The sequence below is a fragment of the Oncorhynchus keta genome, chromosome 6, assembly GCF_023373465.1.
Source record: "Oncorhynchus keta strain PuntledgeMale-10-30-2019 chromosome 6, Oket_V2, whole genome shotgun sequence".
Classification (NCBI taxonomy): domain Eukaryota; kingdom Metazoa; phylum Chordata; class Actinopteri; order Salmoniformes; family Salmonidae; genus Oncorhynchus; species Oncorhynchus keta.
In genome coordinates this window covers 13,814,520-13,831,813 of record NC_068426.1, presented here as the reverse complement: position 1 = coordinate 13,831,813, position 17,294 = coordinate 13,814,520, and the positions used below count along the sequence as shown (strand labels likewise).

The 17,294-nt window shown below is 41.0% G+C and overlaps 1 protein-coding gene across 2 annotated transcripts; it reads right to left on the bottom strand.

Annotated features, from left to right (window-relative positions):
- Positions 1-335: 335 nt before the first annotated feature.
- On the bottom strand, positions 336-6,763 carry slc22a6l (solute carrier family 22 member 6, like). 2 transcript variants are annotated; one of them, XM_052520801.1, is made up of 11 exons: positions 6,179-6,763; positions 5,456-6,061; positions 5,200-5,303; positions 4,790-4,944; positions 4,496-4,664; positions 4,279-4,402; positions 2,099-2,214; positions 1,785-1,999; positions 1,566-1,674; positions 1,136-1,339; positions 336-1,022 (listed from the first exon to the last, which is right to left on the bottom strand). In XM_052520801.1, the coding sequence occupies exons 2-11, from the start codon at positions 5,873-5,875 to the stop codon at positions 929-931; spliced, it is 1,710 nt and encodes a 569-aa protein (XP_052376761.1). In that variant the 5' UTR covers positions 5,876-6,061; positions 6,179-6,763; the 3' UTR covers positions 336-928. The 2 variants fall into 2 exon arrangements, with proteins under 2 accessions (XP_052376761.1, XP_035628744.1); XM_035772851.2 differs by having other exon boundaries at positions 6,221-6,763.
- Positions 6,764-17,294: the final 10,531 nt, after the last annotated feature.

The window sequence follows — 17,294 nt, the reverse complement described above, 5'->3', positions numbered from 1 at the left end:
ACGATTGCGTTCTCAACGTGATTCAATTCTATACCCTTTGCTTAAAGTCTGAACCATAGGGACATTTTTTAGGGAGTTTTTCTAATCTGTATTTTGTTATTGGACCAAAATAAGCCTACTCGAGTCCTGGACTTAAAAATCATGTTCAATGTAGGTTTAGGGGCGTTGTAGCCCCACATACGCAACTTTGCACTTTCTGGGCATCATGTCTTTAAAAAAAGTTATGTTATGTATCTATCTGATCTTCTTCTGATCTTTTAATCACTGACCATGTGTAGCATCTTTTATTTAGGTGATATGATTGCATTTTCCCCTCCCCGTTTTCTAGGAAAATACGGAGACAGGACAACATCTGACATTTTATTTTCTACCTGATATACTGTAGGCCTAAGCTACACAAACCGATTCCAGCTACAAATACCATGCCCAGTCAAGATGACCAGTTTCACGGACTGTAACGGAAATTGTGCCACAGTCACAATATAGCCACATGGCTAAGACCATTCATACTGATCATACTGATAGAAGGTGAGGATAACTTTGTCATTACTTTAAGGAATTCATACTAGTATAGAACATAAAAATATAGGCCTGGCCCATAGAAAGATGCAAATAAAGTTGTAGTTAGAATATACAATATACTGTAGCATATATTTATTTACTCACAATCTAGCATTAATTCATGTTTTACTGTTGAAATATTAAATGTTAAACAGACCACAGTGTACCACAGCAGATAATTTCATTATTCTACGTAGCTCATAGTTCATCAGTCTTCCAAAACAAATCATGGTAATTTCCTCCTACACCAGTGGACCAGTTACAATATTGATTGCTACCTTACAGTCTTTGTGAAAAAGCTGTAGAGCAAGCAACTTTAGTATCTATTTAGACTATACAGGCAAGGTCAGTAACATTTGATGAGTCTTCAGGCAGCTTCCTTTAACAGGGTATTATGGGTATCTAACATGTCCAGCTCCTCCTTCTTGGGCGAGGCATTGAGGATTGTTTTCTTGCAACTTCTGAAAGAAAGAAAATAAAGGAAGCTAGTTTGCAGTTGGGAGTCGTTCTCACTTTACTACTCCTGGTACAGTGTTCAATATTCTACTGCTCTTGAGTCTGTGTCTCGACTTACCTCTCATCCACATCCTGGATAGTGTCTGGTAGTGGTGCACCAAGTGTTTCTGGCAGATAGATGGCGACCACCCCACTTAAGATGGGGGCTACCCCATAGATGAAGCCAGGCAGCCACGGGACAGCCTCCCCAAGGAGCAGCACCATGGGGGCCACCATCGCTCCTACACGAGCCATCATGGACACCCAGCCCATGCCATTCTGCCTGGGGCACAGAAGAGAATCCCCAACTATCAAATTTCATCAGACACCTGAACAGAATACATTTTTCCCCATTTGCATTCATCTTCATCACATATATTGCCGAATGCTAATGAACAGGGTAAAATATTACATATAAAAACACATAGGTTTTACAATCAGTATTGGAATACTATAGTCAACTGAAACAGCCTGTGCGTGATGGGTGTCATTGGTAGAGTTGGAATTACCGGATGATGGTGGGGTACAGCTCTCCAGAGTAGAGGTAGCAGCAGTTGAATGACGCGGCCAGGCACCCCTTACCCAGCACGGCTAGAGTGGTGCGCACTGTCTGTTTTTCTGAATGGAAGCGATAACAACAACAGACAACAATGAAATCACACCAGTGCTGTTAGCCATGACCTCCAAAAAGAGCACAATGACACCCGACACAGGCAAAACCACCTCACCGTATGGCACCAATATGTTGATCAAAATGGTGACTCCAGACAATATGAGTGCAACGCACTGTGAGGGCCGTCGCCCAAATATACTCATGGACACTGTAACCACTACTTTGGCAGGGATGTCCACCGCTCCGAATATCACTTGAATCAAGTAGATGTCCACGCCAAACTTCTGCAGATCCATAGATAGACCATAGTAGGCAAAGCTCGTGGAGAACCTTAAAGAATGTCAAAGTGGGTGTCATGATCATTTCATTTAGAAGGGATTTTTGGGCAGCACTTTGTCATAGTGAAAGGCAGAAGTAGAGGAGACACACCAGACAGCACTGAGACAGATGGTGATGTTCCTCATGGTGGGCGTGCGGAGCAGGTCTACTACAGAGTAGGAGCCCTGTGAGCAGGACATCTCCTTCTTCATGGAATCCTGCAGCATCTGGATGCACAGAGACAGTACTGAGTACTTTCACATACAGTTGAAGTCAGAAATGTACATGCACCTTAGCCAAATACATTTGAACTCAGTTTAACACAAATCCTGGCATTTAATCTGAGTAAACATTCCCTGTCAGTTAAGATCACCACTTAATTTTAAGAATGTGAAATGTCAGAATAATAGTTGAGAGAATAATTTATTTCAAATTCGATTTATTTCATCACATTGCCTGTGGGTCAGAAGTTTACATACACTCAATTCATATTTGGTAGCATTGCCTTTAAAACTTCTTGGCGCACCCATCCCTTTAGCGGGATCATTTTCGTCAACATCCGCTGAATTGCAAAGCGCCAAATTCAAATTCAATGACTAAAAATATGTAATTTTCATGAAATCACAAGTGCAATATAGCAAAACACAGCTTAGCTTGTTGTTAATCCACCTGGCATGTCAGATTTCAAAAAAGCTTTACAGCAAAAGCAAACCAAGCGTTTATGTGAGGACATCTCTCTCAGCAGACTAAACATTACAAACAGCTAGCAGGAAAGTAGATTGGTCACAAAAGTCAGAAAAGCAATAAAATGAATCGCTTACCTTTAATGATCTTCGGATGTTTGCACTGACGAGATGCCCAGTTACACAATAAATGTTCCTTTTGTTCGATAAAGATTATTTTTATATCCAAAATACCTCCATTTGGTTGGTGAGTTTTGTTCAGAAATCCACAGGCTCGAGCGGTCACGACTTTGGGTGAATTTTGGGCCATTCCTCCTGACAGAGCTGGTGTAACTGGGTCAGGTTTGTAGGCCTCCTTGTTCGCACACGCTTTTTCAGTTCTGCACACAAATGTTCAATAGGATTGAGGTCAGGGCTTTGTGATATCCACTCCAATATCTTGACTTTGTTGACCTTAAGCCATTTTGACACAACTTTGGAAGTATGCTTGGGTTCATTGTCCATTTGGAAGACCCATTTGCGACCAAGCTTTAACTTCCTGAATGATGTCTTGAGATGTTGCTTAATATATCCACATATTTTTTCTCCTTCATGATGCCATCTATTTTGTGAAGTGCACCAGTCCCTCCTGCAGCAAAGCACCCCCACAACATGATGCTGCCACCCACGTGGCAAGCCTCGCCCTTTTTCCTCCAAACATAACGATGGTCATTATGACCAAACAGTTCTATTTTTGTTTCATCAGACCAGAGGACATTTCTCCAAAGAGTACGAACTTTGTCCCCATGTGCAGTTGCAAACCGTAGTCTGTTTTTTTGGGGGAGCGGTTTTGGAGCAGTGGCTTCTTCCTTGCTGAGCGGCCTTTCAGGTTATGTCGATATAGGACTCATTTTACTGTGGTTTCCTCCAGCATTTTCACAAGGTCCTTTGCTGTTGTTCTGGGATTGATTTGCCCTTTTCGCACCAAAGTATGTTCATCTCTAGGAGACAGAAAGCGTCTCCTTCCTGAGCAGTATGTCTGCTGCTTGGTCCCATGGTGTTTATACTTGCGTATTATTGTTTGTACATATGAACGTGGTACCTTCAGGCATTTAGAAATTGCTCCTAAGGATGAACTAGACGGAGGTCTACAATTTGTTTCTGAGGTATTGGCTGATTTCTTTTGATTTTCCCATGATGTCAAGGAAAGAGGCACTGAGTTTGAAGGTAGGTCTTGAAATACATCCACAGGTACACCTCTAAATTGACTCAAATGATGTCAATTAGCCTATCAGAAGCTTCTAAAGCCATAACATAATTTTCCAGAATTTTTCCAATCTGTTTCAAGGCACAGTCAACTTAGTGTATGTGAACTTCTTACCCACTGGAATTATAAGTGAAATAATCTGTCTGTAAACAATTGTTGGAAAAATTACTTGTGTCATGCACAAAGTAGATGTACTAACCGACTTGCCAAAACTATAGTTTGTTAATAAGAATTTTGTGGAGTGGTTGAAAAACAAGTTTTAATGACTCCAACCTAAGTGTCTGTAAACTTCTGACTTTAACTGTTAAGTGCAGGTACACACACACACACACACACACACACATTAACACACAGTTCCTTACTTCAAGATTGATTCTGTCACCCTCTTCACGGCGTCCATTGATTCGGGCCACTCTTTTGAGATTTTTGACCGCTTGCTCAGAATTTCTGTTCAGGACGAGCCATCTTGCAGACTCCAGGAACCACCTGCACAAGTCAGATGTGGTAAACAACATGTTATGATCAAATAGCCTTACTAGGTAAAGTGTCATGGCTGCTCCAATCCTTTGGGTCTCTCACCATGAGTAGAGGAAGGTGATGTAGAACGGTACGGAGACAGCCAGCGTTAGCCAGCGCCAGTCCCGAATGAAGTAGGCCACTACTGCCAAGATCAGCTGACCCATTGTGTAACAGTAGCCTGTCCCTGTACCCACCACTGTCCTCACTCTTGTGGGAATCCACTCCACAACTAGAGGAGAGAGAAACAGAGAGACGGAAAGAGTAATTACATGGTGGGTGGGCCTCTCTCTTCTTGAGCATTTCCCACCTTAGCCTGCAGTGCCCACTGCCTACCAAGCCCTTCCTGTAACGTACTGAGAGAGAAGGAGTTGAGCCCCAGGCCAGAAAGGGCCATGCCAGTGATGAAGCGGAAGAGGCAGAAGACGGAGAATGAGGTGGAGAAGGCAGCACACGTCCCTCCCACTGCCATCAACAGGTTGGAGATTAGCAGCAGGAAACGCCGTCCAAATCTGAGACAGAACGTAGAGAGAGAGAGAGAGAGAGTGGGTACAGAGGAGACCTCCGCCATTAATCCCTGAAGAGTACAATACCATGTGTAGTATCCGAATAACTGCTGCAGCTGCATACTTCCAGTATTTTCGAGACCTGTATTTGCAGAAGAGGCATTGTCTGAGATAAGCCAACAAAAATATCAAAGAGAGAAACCAGGCCTTAGTATTGAAACAGAAAAACAGAAATTATCTGACAAAAAAGCAAAGTGGTACCTGTCCGACAGTCCCCCAAAGATTACAGCTCCCACAAGCACCCCTCCCATATAAATGGTTTGTCCCATCTGCTTCAACGAGCGAAGATCGCAGACCAAGTCCCACTGACAAGAGAAAAAGAGAAAAATACATATAACTGACAGTTTGAAACATATCCTTAAACACATCCACAATTATTTTTGTCCTTTGGATCTCTTTCAAATGTTTGTTTGGACGCATGTAAAACTACTACGTAAACCGTATCCATGATTGTTACCTCGGAGATAATTGTGGAACTCATCTCTGTCATGCTGTACTCCCATCCATCTTTACAGCCCTGCAGCTCAGCATCTAGAAGGCCTTCAGTATCATTACTACTGTCTCGCTTCACCTTCTGACTGTAGGTCCCATTCTCTGACAGGAGCTGCCACTGGGGCGCGGCATAGCGCAGGCATCTCGCCGGCCCGCTGTTCTTAATATCCTGGGGCACGGTGAGCAGCAGAACCTGCTCCGGGCTCAGACTAGACAGGGACAGGTTACTGTGGACACTGCAGTGGTGTGGGGGTACTGAGGCCACAAAGTTCTGCAACAGATTATGACTGGCCATCATAAGGATGGGCATACAGAGCAAGGTGACATGCAGGACCTGAAAGCGGCCCGTGCTGCCCACCTGTTCTAGAAGGTCTCCAAAGGCCATGGCTGTGAGACACAACTAGAAGTGGGTTTGCTTGAGAAGAGAAGTTGCTGAAGCAAAGGAATGTGATTCTCCACTTCAACGTCTTTTGTAACACGTCTAAAAATGCCAGCGAGTAAAAACACTCAAGTTTTAAAAAAAACACGTTTAAAAAATGTTGTTCTCCACTTGATGAGACTTGTCGCCTACCTGTGAAAGAAGTACAGAAGCACATTAATGGTAAGAAGTATATCAATACTTGCAATAATTTTCATTGTGATGTTTACTCTTATTCTTTTATAATCAGATTATGTGCTAAAATAATACCTCAGAAAATAATATCCAGTGGAAGCAGAGATGGTAACATACCTGTTCGTTCCCATTATAGAACATATGGACAAAGTACATCTAAAAGGTTTGACTTCAAAATAAATCAAATACTTCACTTGAGACACAAAAGCTGTTATATAGATTCCGTTATGCACCAGCCTTGCCTTTGTTGAAGAAAAGTCCAGATTTTAGCAAGCATCCTACTGTGAACAAACACAGCCTTCACAGCAAGAGTTATTTTTCAGAGAGAGACCAAGATTCCATGGAGTCCATTCAGACCATTCACTTCAATATGTTACATTATATTTAAAAAGTTCCCTTTAACAGCCAAAAAATCGAACCAGGAAAGAAACAGTGTTTTTGCTACGCATTGTTAGTTAATCTGCTCTGGAATTTCTATGGCTTTTCTGAGGAAACTCTTTCTGGATTATAACCTGCTCAGTTAAACCGCTTGAGGTCTTAACTACTCTTTCCATGGACCGCTGAGGGAAAAGGAGAGTCCTTGCTGTGTGGCATTAATCCCTTGTCCACTGGAGAGTCAACAGCATCATACACCATCATCATACACACGGGCACACACTTAGTGTTCTTTTGTATATACAGATGTCCCAACGTCTTGATTGGTTATATTTTAGTGCGAGTGAAGGGGTTAGTGTGTGTGTGTGTGTGTGTGTGTGTGTGTGTGTGTGTGTGTGTGTGTGTGTGTGTGTGTGTGTGTGTGTGTGTGTGTGTGTGTGTGTGTGTGTGTGTGTGTGTGTGTGTGTGTGTGTGTGTGTGTGTGTGTGTGAGCGGATTAAGATTGGCAAATAACTGACTTTTTGGAACAATTATTGCTGGCATGCTGCATGTTGACAGTCGGTCAAAGAGATCATATTTTGTAATAATTCTGAGACAAGAAAGATTAGATATTAGACAAGCGCAAAGACAAAGACCGTAACTGTTGCGTAAAATAACTCCACAGTTTTAACAGCAGCATAGTCCAACCATCCCCAGTCAGTAAAGGCAGTAGACAAATAACAGAGTTCCTAAAATCATTTTCCAATCGTTTTGTTCTGAACAGAAACACAATTTTTTATGTTACGTTTTACTGCTCCTACCAGCAAAATAAAGTTGGGAACCAGTTCGAACTACCAAAAAAGTACAGGTTTATATTGTTCCTTCCGGTTCCTTTTTTCAACCTGTGAAATCAACCGTTTTTTTCCATTTAGCTCATTAAATGACTTCACCAATCAGTGTGGATAGAGCAGCTTGCTAGGGAGCAGGCAAACTAGGTGTTTGAGAGATTTTAAAAAAACAGTTGCATTGGACCATCAATATGGGCTGAAGTCACCCACAGCAGCTCTCAATGGAAAAGGTGCATAAAAGATGGAGGAATTAAGGTATTACTTTTTCATTTGAGCACAATCCACAGACTTTTTAAACTACGGCGCGCAACATGGTTCAATGTCCCAAATCAGCACAATCTAGTTTTTTGTTTTTTCAAACTGTCACTGTCTTAGAATTGGGATCATGTACACTGTGCTAATGCCATTACATAAAAAGAGTAACAGAGAGCAATGTACAATACGCCAACCTTTACAAATGAGGCGTTTGTGGTAAGTACATGGGGGACGCCACATTTATTTCAAGACTATGTGGCACTCTAGTAGTTATCATGAGAAGTGGAATCCTGCGATTTTAGCAGACTAAGGGCGATTTATATATTTGACAATCATTCCTTACAACTGAAATAAAGTATTGCATAGTTTACCATGGAAACCCTAATATGGCAATAGCCTACCCTACACATTTTATGAATGGAAAAGTCATGGTGTAGGATACATTTTATGAATGGAAAAGTCATGGTGTAGGATACATTTTATGAATGGAAAAGTCATGGTGTAGGATACATTTTATGAATGGAAAAGTCATGGTGTAGGATACATTTTATGAATGGAAAAGTCATGGTGTAGGATACATTTTATGAATGGAAAAGTCATGGTGTAGGATACATTTTATGAATGTAAAAGTCATGGTGTAGGATACATTTTATGAATGTAAAAGTCATGGTGTAGGATACATTTTATGAATGTAAAAGTCATGGTGTAGGATACATTTTTTGTTTCCGATTTATGTAATCCGTTCATGATTTTACTTGTCTTAATGAAATATCAGAATTTCATGCCCATTCAACATTTTTAACTAAATCGTAATTCATTTTTAATCAAATGATCTAAAAAAAAGTTGCACAAATGATATTAGAATTGTTTTATTTAACCCTTTCAAAAACAAAACAACGGTCTGCAAACAGCATACAACTTGGCATGATTGTGCGTGATGCATGACGAGCTGTTCGTTGTTAGGCAAGTAGTGAAGAGTAACATTTACAATGTTGTGAGGATAGCGGAGACAATTTATTTATCTGTAGAACAACGTGATAACAATCAATAGAGAACCTTTATACTTACTTACAGGCTAAAGCAAGTAGACCAGTAGGCCTACAGTGGCATATTGTACTTTATTGAAGCAACTACAATGGGAGAACAAGTACTTGATACACTGCCGATTTTGCAGGTATTCCAACTTACAAAGCATGTAGAGGTCTGTAATTTTTATCATAGGTACAATTCAACTGTGAGAGACGGAATCAAAAACAAAAATCCAGAAAATCACATTGTATGATTTTTAAGTAATGAGTTAGCATTTTATTGCATGACATAAGTATTTGATACATCAGAAAAGCAGAACTTAATATTTGGTACAGAAACCTTTGTTTGCAATTACAGAGATCATACGTTTCCTGTAGTTCTTGACGAGGTTTGCACACACTGCAGCAGGGATTTTGGCCCACTCCTCCATACAGACCTTCTCCAAATCCTTCAGGTTTTTGTGACTCTACTTTGTCTCTATACTGACGCTTAGCTTGTTTGATTGCCTTGCGGAGGGAAGAGCTACACTGTTTGTATTCGGTCATGTTTCCGGTCACCTTGCCCTGGTTAAAAGCAGTGGTCCGTGCTTTCAGTTTCACACGAATGCTGCCATCAATCCACGGTTTCTGGTTTGGGAATGTTTTAATCGTTGCTATGGGAACGACATCATTAATGCACTTTCTAATGAACTCGCTCACCGAATCAGCGTATTCGTCAATGTTGTTGTTGGAAGCAATGCGGAACATATCCCAGTCCACGTGATCGAAGCAGTCTTGAAATGTGGAATCAGATTGGTCGGACCAGCGTTGAACAGACCTGAGCGCGGGAGCTTCTTGTTTTAGTTTCTGTCTGTAGGCAGGGAGCAACAAAATGGAGTCGTGATCAGCTTTTCCGAAAGGAGGGCAGGGGAGGGCCTTATATGCGTCGCGGAAGATAGAATAGCAACGATCCAAGGTTTTACCAGCCCTGGTTGCGCAATCGATATGCTGATACAATTTAGGGAGTCTTGTTTTCAGATTAGCCTTGTTAAAATCCCCAGCTACAATGAATGCAGCCTCAGGATATGTGGTTTCCAGTTTGCAAAGAGTCAAATAAAGTAGACGTGATCACACCACGTCACGTTAATTATAAGGCATACGCCCCCGCCCCTCTTCTTACCAGAAAGAGGTTTGTTTCTGTCGGCGCGATGCATGAAGAAACCGGCTGGCTGCACCGATTCCGTTAGCATCTCTCGATTGAGCCATGTTTCCGTGAAACAAATAACGTTACAGTCTCTGATGTCTCTCTGGAATGCTACCCTTGCTCGGTTTTCATCAACCTTGTTGTCAAGAGACTGGACATTGGCGAGTAGTATGCTAGGGAGCGGTGTGCGATGTGCCCGTCTACGGAGCCTGACCAGAAGACCACTTTGTTTGCCTCTTTTACGACATTGTTGTTTTGGGTCGCAGGCTGGGATCCATTCCGTTGTCCTGGGTGGAAGGCAGAACACAGGATCCGCTTCGCGAAAGTCATATTCCTGGTCGTACTGATGGTGAGTTGACGTTGCTCTTATATTCAGTAGTTCTTCCTGACTGCATGTAATGAAACCTAAGATTACCTGAGGTACCCATGTAAAAAATAACACGTAAATAAAAAAAATACTGCATAGTTTCCTAGGAACGCGAAGCGAGGCGGCCATCTCGGTCGGCGCCGGAAACTGTTCCCCATCATTACACACACCTGCTCCCCATTATTGCACACAACTGTTCCCCATCATTACACACACCTGCTCCCCATCATTACACACACCTGTTGCCAATCATTACACACACCTGCTCCCCATTATTGCACACAACTGTTCCCCATCATTACACACACCTGCTCCCCATCATTACACACACCTGTTCCCCATCATTACACACATCATCACCTTCATTACCTTCCTTTTATTTAGCCCTCAGTAGCCTCAGTCATCAGACAGTATGGGTTTGCTTTCATGTTCAGTATGGATCTCCTGTTTTGTTCATTTGCCTTTCATCACTGTTATTAAACTCTCCTTCTGCACATGCTTCCTGACTCCCTGCGTATTCATGACGCTCACATAGCAATAGAAACACTGCCAATGCACTAACACATTTTGAAATTGCACCATAGTAAGTTGACACACCAATTAGGTGTTTTTTCTTTTTGGGGAAGGCCTACAAAAGGGGCTGTCAATTGCACATTCATGATATAGAGTATGTGTAACGGCTGTTGGTTGAAGAAGGTGAGGACCAAGGTGCAACGTGGTGCGTGTTCATCATTATTTAATAGAACAGAACACTGAATGACAAAACAACAAAGAGAACAACCGAAACAGTTCTGTCTGGTGCAGACACAAAAACAGAAAGCAACTACCCACAAAACCCATGTGGGCAAGAGCTACGTAAGTATGGTTCGCAATCAGAGACAACGACAGACAGCTGTCCCTGATTGAGAACCATACCCGGCCAAAAACAAAGAAATAGAAAAACATAGAAAAAATAACATAGAATGCCCACCCTAGTCACACCCTGGCCTAACCAAAATAGAGAATAAAAAGCCTCTCTATGGCCAGGACGTGACAGTATGTCTGGAAATATTCACCTATCACGGCTCAGGGTAAGACCCAGATGCAGACACAAGAGGTGGATTGTACGAGTGTGAGAGTTTATTACTGTACAAGGGGCAGGCAAAAGGTAAGTCAAGGCAGGCAAAGAGTCGTTATCCAAATCAGAGTCAGACAGGTACAGGATGGGATCAAGGTCAGGACAGGCAGAAAGGTCAGAACTGGGAAGACAAAAACTAGAGCACAGGGAACACACTGGTAAGCAGTGTCAGTTCTAGGTTGTATGGCTCCCTGGGCGAACCCCCCCCCCCCCTGGAGTTGAATGTATCCAGACATACTCTATATCATGGAGTTGAATGTATCCAGACAGACTCTATATCATGGAGTTGAAAGTATCCAGACATACTCTATATCATGGAGTTGAAAGTATCTAGATATGGTATGAAAGGTGTTCTCTTGTGCTAATGTATTTACTTTTCTACTTCATGTTTCACATTGTGTTTCATAAGACAATCTGTGGCCAATAAGTGACCAGAACCCCACTAACATTTTTCCATCCAGTTATTCAACTAGTTTGTCATTTGGACTCAGAGAACCGTGAGTTAGCAATACTTTGGGACAGTTCTGACAAATGAACAAAGTAATGATCAAATTATATTAACAGGAATTGGGAGAAACGGAGGGGGATCGTCTAGACTTTTGAACTGAGAGAGTGAGCCAGATGACAGGGTGAAAGACGTACAGCTATACTGTAGATATTAAAGTATTATTAGTCATTCTCTGGAAGTAGTATTTTCCTTAGCTATCCATGCATGTATACAGTATGTACTGTCTATAAGTAAGAAACGTTGCTTGTCGAGTTACAGATATATACCACTGTGGCATTTGGCTTGGAGGAATCTGCTCTGCTCCAATAAGAAACAGCATGAGTTGTCAGAATGAATGACTCTCTACTTGTAAGGTGCCTCCAGACAATTCCAGACCAATTTAGCCTGGGTTATGCAGAGACACACTGAACAAGAGTTCCCTATGTATTGTTCTAGCCTTAGGTAATTATGGAGTAAGAGATACAAGTTTTACTAAGCTAACATATGAAATTGTATTAATATGGTAAATTAGCTATGTGACCCCTTTAGGTATCAAAAAAATATAGCAAAACATTTATTGAAAATTTGGATTTGAGTTTACTGCTATTAGCCCACAGAAACAAATTGAATAACAGATGAATTCATGGAAAAACAGGTAGGCCAAAACTTAATCAAAAGTTTGTTTTAATTGTGTCTGTCCTATATCTGAGAAATAAGATAGATCAGGATATTATTATTTATTTTTTATACCCTTATTTAACACTAAACTCTACTTCCATTCATTTTAAACTAGTACCGAGCTACCTTCAGACTAGTTTTAGAGCATCCTAGAGCAACATGTATGTGTTCATGAGACTCTCACCATTTGTTTTTCATATTAGTTTATATATATATATGCCATTTAGCAGATGCTTTTATCCAAAGCAACTTACAGTCATGTGTGCATACATTCTACGTATGGGTGGTCCTGGGAATCGAACCCACTACCCTGGCGTTACAAGCGCCATGCTCTACCAACTGAGCTACAGAAGGACCACGTTTGTGGGCCAAACCATTTGCATGCTACAGATGCTTTCGTGAGAAGACCGATTTTCAGGATGTCTCATGGTCTGACAAACATCACTGCTAATTACTTTTCTGCGGGAGGTGTGGACATCGACTCTAGTTGTTATGCTGTTAAAATATAATTTGGTGAGGGACAGTTTGACCTTGTAGGTTTCAATGCACTATGTGTTTGTACAGGTGGTGCGAATAGTCATCTACACCTTAAGAAGGCTAAACTTTTCGCTAATTTCCTGGGAATGTCAACGTGACAACTGTTTATAAAGTAAACAACAACTTTTAAGTTGTACATATGGTACATTTGTTTTGTAATCAACAGTTTAAGCAAGGCATGTAGATGTGTAATGGAGAAGACTGTCTGGAGTAACTGGTGACTCATTTCGTCCCCATGTCGTTTAATGCTTTACAGATTTCTGGCAGAAATACTGGGAACAGCTTGAATCCTATAGTCAGAGAGACTGCAATGTGTGTCGGTGTTGAGTTGCCACACAGTGTGGGAACGTGAGGTAAGCCGGTGTATGTGTATCAAATCAAATCAAATGTTATTGGTCACATACACGTGTTTAGCAGATGTTATTGCGGGTGTAGCGAAATGCTTGTGTTTCTAGCTCCAACAGTGCAGTAACATCTAACAAGTAATATCTAACAATTGCACAACAATGCACTCAATACACACAAATCTAAGTAAAGGAATGGAATTATGAATATATAAATATTTGGACGAGCAATGTCAGCGCAGCTTAGACTAAGATGCAGTAGAATAGAATAGAATACAGTACGTATATCCATATGAGATGGGTAATGCAAAATATGTCAACATCATTAAAGTGACTAGTGTTCCATTATTAAAGTGGCCAGTGATTTCAAGTCTATGTATTTAGGGCAGCAGCCACTAACATGCTAGTGATTGTTATTTAACATTGTTGTGTCTGTGACTATCATAAAATGTGAACACTGTTATTTTATCAAATCAATTCTCTATGTGTAATTATTATTATGTGATTAAATTAATCATGTAAACATTAATTAACTAGGAAGTCGGGGCACCACGGGAAAATGTTTATAGAGTCTCTATTTCCCGAATCGACTCTTCAGATATTTTCATATCTTATCAATTAGTCTTCTATTAATGTACCACTATTACCTCATCAGCTTCATTTCTGAATGTCGCAAACCCTTTGATATCTGTACGAACCATAGTCTCCATAATGACTCAACGATATACAAATTGGCTTAATTATTTTGTTTCTAACTAACTAACTAACTAACTAACTAACTAACTAACTAACTAACTAACCAAATCACAGAAATACATAAACAAACAATATAGTCATTGGTTACTAACACAATGCATTGATAAGTCCCTAGTGGACTAAACCGGTTTGATGACTTGGTAGACAATAAAAAGGGGTGGGGACAGGAAAAGAGCGGGAAAGACCAAATGGATTCCCTACACACAGTTGATAATTCTATTCATTGAAATGCTAATCCTTTGCACCTAAATGGCCGCTCATTCGAAAATAATTGCAATGTATATATTTACACCCGGTTGTCGTTGTTGTCGTCTCCAGTTGGAATCGCCGCTCCGTCTGCTGGAGTGTCAGTTCATCAGAGAGTCTCTGGTGAACTTCCTCAGAAGTCACAATGTCTTTCGTGGTTGTAGCTTTCTCAGCGGCTCTGTTGTAATGGATACGTCAGGCATACAGATGGTCATTGCACAGAATAGATGCTTCTGCGGTTCTCGGTATTCTCGTACTAGATTTATGTAATTTCCAGCTGCAGAATAGTAATTCTACGTCTATGATTTGCTCTTATTCCGCTGTGATTGATAGTCCCTCTACTAGAGAGAGAAAACTGATCCTTCAGATCGTCACAGGAGAGTTATGACAACAGCTCCCAGCTTTGATGCACCTGTACTGACCTCGCCTTCTGGATGATAGCGGGGTGAACAGGCAGTGGCTCAGGTGGTTGTTGTCCTTGATGATCTTTTTGACCTTCCTGTGACATCGGGTGCTTTAGGTGTCCTGGAAGGCAGGTAGTTTGCTCCTAGAGATGTGTTGGGCGGACCGCACCACCCTCTGGAGAGCCCTGCGGTTACGGGTGGTGCAGTTTCCGTACCAGGCGGTGATACAGGCCGACAGGATGCTCTCAATTGCGCATCTGTAAATGTTTGTTAGGGTTTTATGTGCCAATTCAAACAGCTTCTATTTCAATGCCCCTCAAAAAGACAACCAAAAGTTAGTTGAATTTCCAATGTTTTATCGCTATGCTTCTAACCATTTAAAAGCACAGTAACTTTTAAAGGGGAATACAATGTCAGATATTTAGTTTATTAATTCAGATTGCAGTTGAGATTACATTAAAAATACATGGTGCAATTGATCAAAGCTGTTCAAGACTCTGTGCAGATTATTACAGCAATGTGAAGATCTCCACTGATCTGTGATGACCTATGCATGCTATCTTGAACATGCACACTTTATATGATTACATATGAATAAATGTATAGTTACAGTAACCTCAAAATGTGGCCATGGATGTGTTACTCATTTTAAGGTTAAATGTTATATTAGTTTGTAAGATTTGGTTGACAACGCAACCAAATTTCAACATTTAACGGAGATGTGTCTACTACTTGGATAATTACATCTGAGCCACTGGCTTAATCCCATAATTTAACTTTGATTTTTGGTTGAGTTGGCGACGTGAATCAAACATACAGTATAATTTGTGATCTTGTCGTAAGTTAAAAGGCAATGTATTGTATTTCTAAAGTGATATTTAATTGTGTCTCCATCTCAACCAAAAATCAAAGTTAAAGAATAGGACTACATCAACTGAGACTTGAAATGAACTTTAAATTAAGAAAAATCTCCTTCACAACCAAACACAATTCAAAATCATCAGAGAGGAAGAGAGAGGCCCAATTCAGCAGAAAATCTGTCTCCCTCCAGCAGGTGGTGTTTTTTCCGTTGTCTCGTCCACCAAGCAAGCGAGTGTTAATAAATATTATAAAAATAGTCACTGCCTGTTGTATTGTCTATTTTTAGTTGGGTTCTGTGTTGAATTGAAACAATAGCTGTTGATGACTTTGGAAATGTTAAATAGGCCTCTATGGCATCATTGAACATACAGGTAGGTACACTACCAGTCAAATGTTTTAGAACATCTACTCATTGAAGGATTTCTCTTCATTGTTACTATTTTCTACAGTGTAGAAATAATAGTGATAATGACAAGAGTGTGCAAAGTTGTCATCAAGGCAAAGGGTGGATACTTTGAAGAATCTCAAATGTAAAACATATTTTGATTTGTTTAACACTTTTTTGGTTACTACATTATTCCATATGTGTTATTTCATAGTTTTGATGTCTTCACTATTATTCTATAATGTAGAAAATAGTCAAAATAAAGAAAAACCCTTGAATGAGTAGATGTTCTAAAACTTTTGACCGGTAGTGTATTTGAGTGACAAAGAAAGGTCACATTTAATTTGGTCTTTTAATCCTACCCTTTGGAATGACTTTGATAGCCACAGTGAATCTATTTTATTTGTATGTGTAGATCGCTCAACAATCATTCTCATGATAGCACATTGGTAATAGTCAGTGACAAATATCATAGCTAAGCAGGGCTTGGTTAAAACCCTGGATGCAAGGGCCTCCTGAGTGGCACAGCAGTCTAAGGCATCAGCTTGAGACATCACTACAGACCTGGGTTCGATCCCAGCCTGTGTCACAGCTGGCCATGACCAGGAGTCCCATGAGGCGGCGCACAATTGGCCCAGTGTCATCTGGGTTCGGGGAGGATTTGGCCGGCCTGGATTTCCTTGTCGCAATTGCGCTCTAGCGACTCCTTGTGGCGGGCTGTGCACCTGCAAGCTGACAGGGTTGCCAGCAGGATGGGGTTTCCTCTGACAGGGGTGGGCAATTCCAGTCCTCAAGGGCCTGATTGGTGTCACAGTTTTGCTCCAGCCCGAACTAACACACCTGACTCCAATAATCACCTATTCATGATCTTCAGTTTAGAATGCAATTTGATTAATCAGCTGTGTTTGCTAGGGATGGAGAAAAAGTGTGACCCCAATCAGGCCCACGAGGACTGTAGTTGCCCACCCCTGTGAGTCTGACACATTGGTGGGAGCAGTGTGTCAAGTAGCAGTGCTGCTTGGCAGAGTCGTGTTTCGGAGGTCGCATGGCTCTCGACCTGGGATGGGACAAAACTGTAACTACCAATTGGATATCACGTAAAAGCACAAAAAAATACCTGGATGTGAGACCAGAGGGTAGCAATAAATAATTATTTTTCCCAGCAAGAGCTGCTGCACAGCCTATATATTTTTTTCCTGATAGTGGATGTAACGTTGAAGATCCGACGTTGTTTTAAAGGTACAAATTCCACATATTTGAGTAAAGGTTAATCTATGTCAAAATTTGGTTACCATGATGACATAACCCTATGGTTTAAATTTCCACTCAAAACAACAGTTT

What these genes read in the sequence shown, in the direction of transcription:
- slc22a6l (XM_052520801.1), bottom strand. Translation starts at nt 5,875, where the DNA reads ATGGCCTTTGGAGACCTTCTAGAACAGGTGGGCAGCACGGGCCGCTTT. An exon ending in CAACATATTGGTGCCATACG is followed by an intron (nt 1,675 to 1,784) that starts GTGAGGTGGTTT and finishes GCTTCCATTCAG; the next exon opens with AAAAACAGACAGTGCGCACC. An exon ending in CTGTACCCCACCATCATCCG is followed by an intron (nt 1,340 to 1,565) that starts GTAATTCCAACT and finishes TCTGTGCCCCAG; the next exon opens with GCAGAATGGCATGGGCTGGG.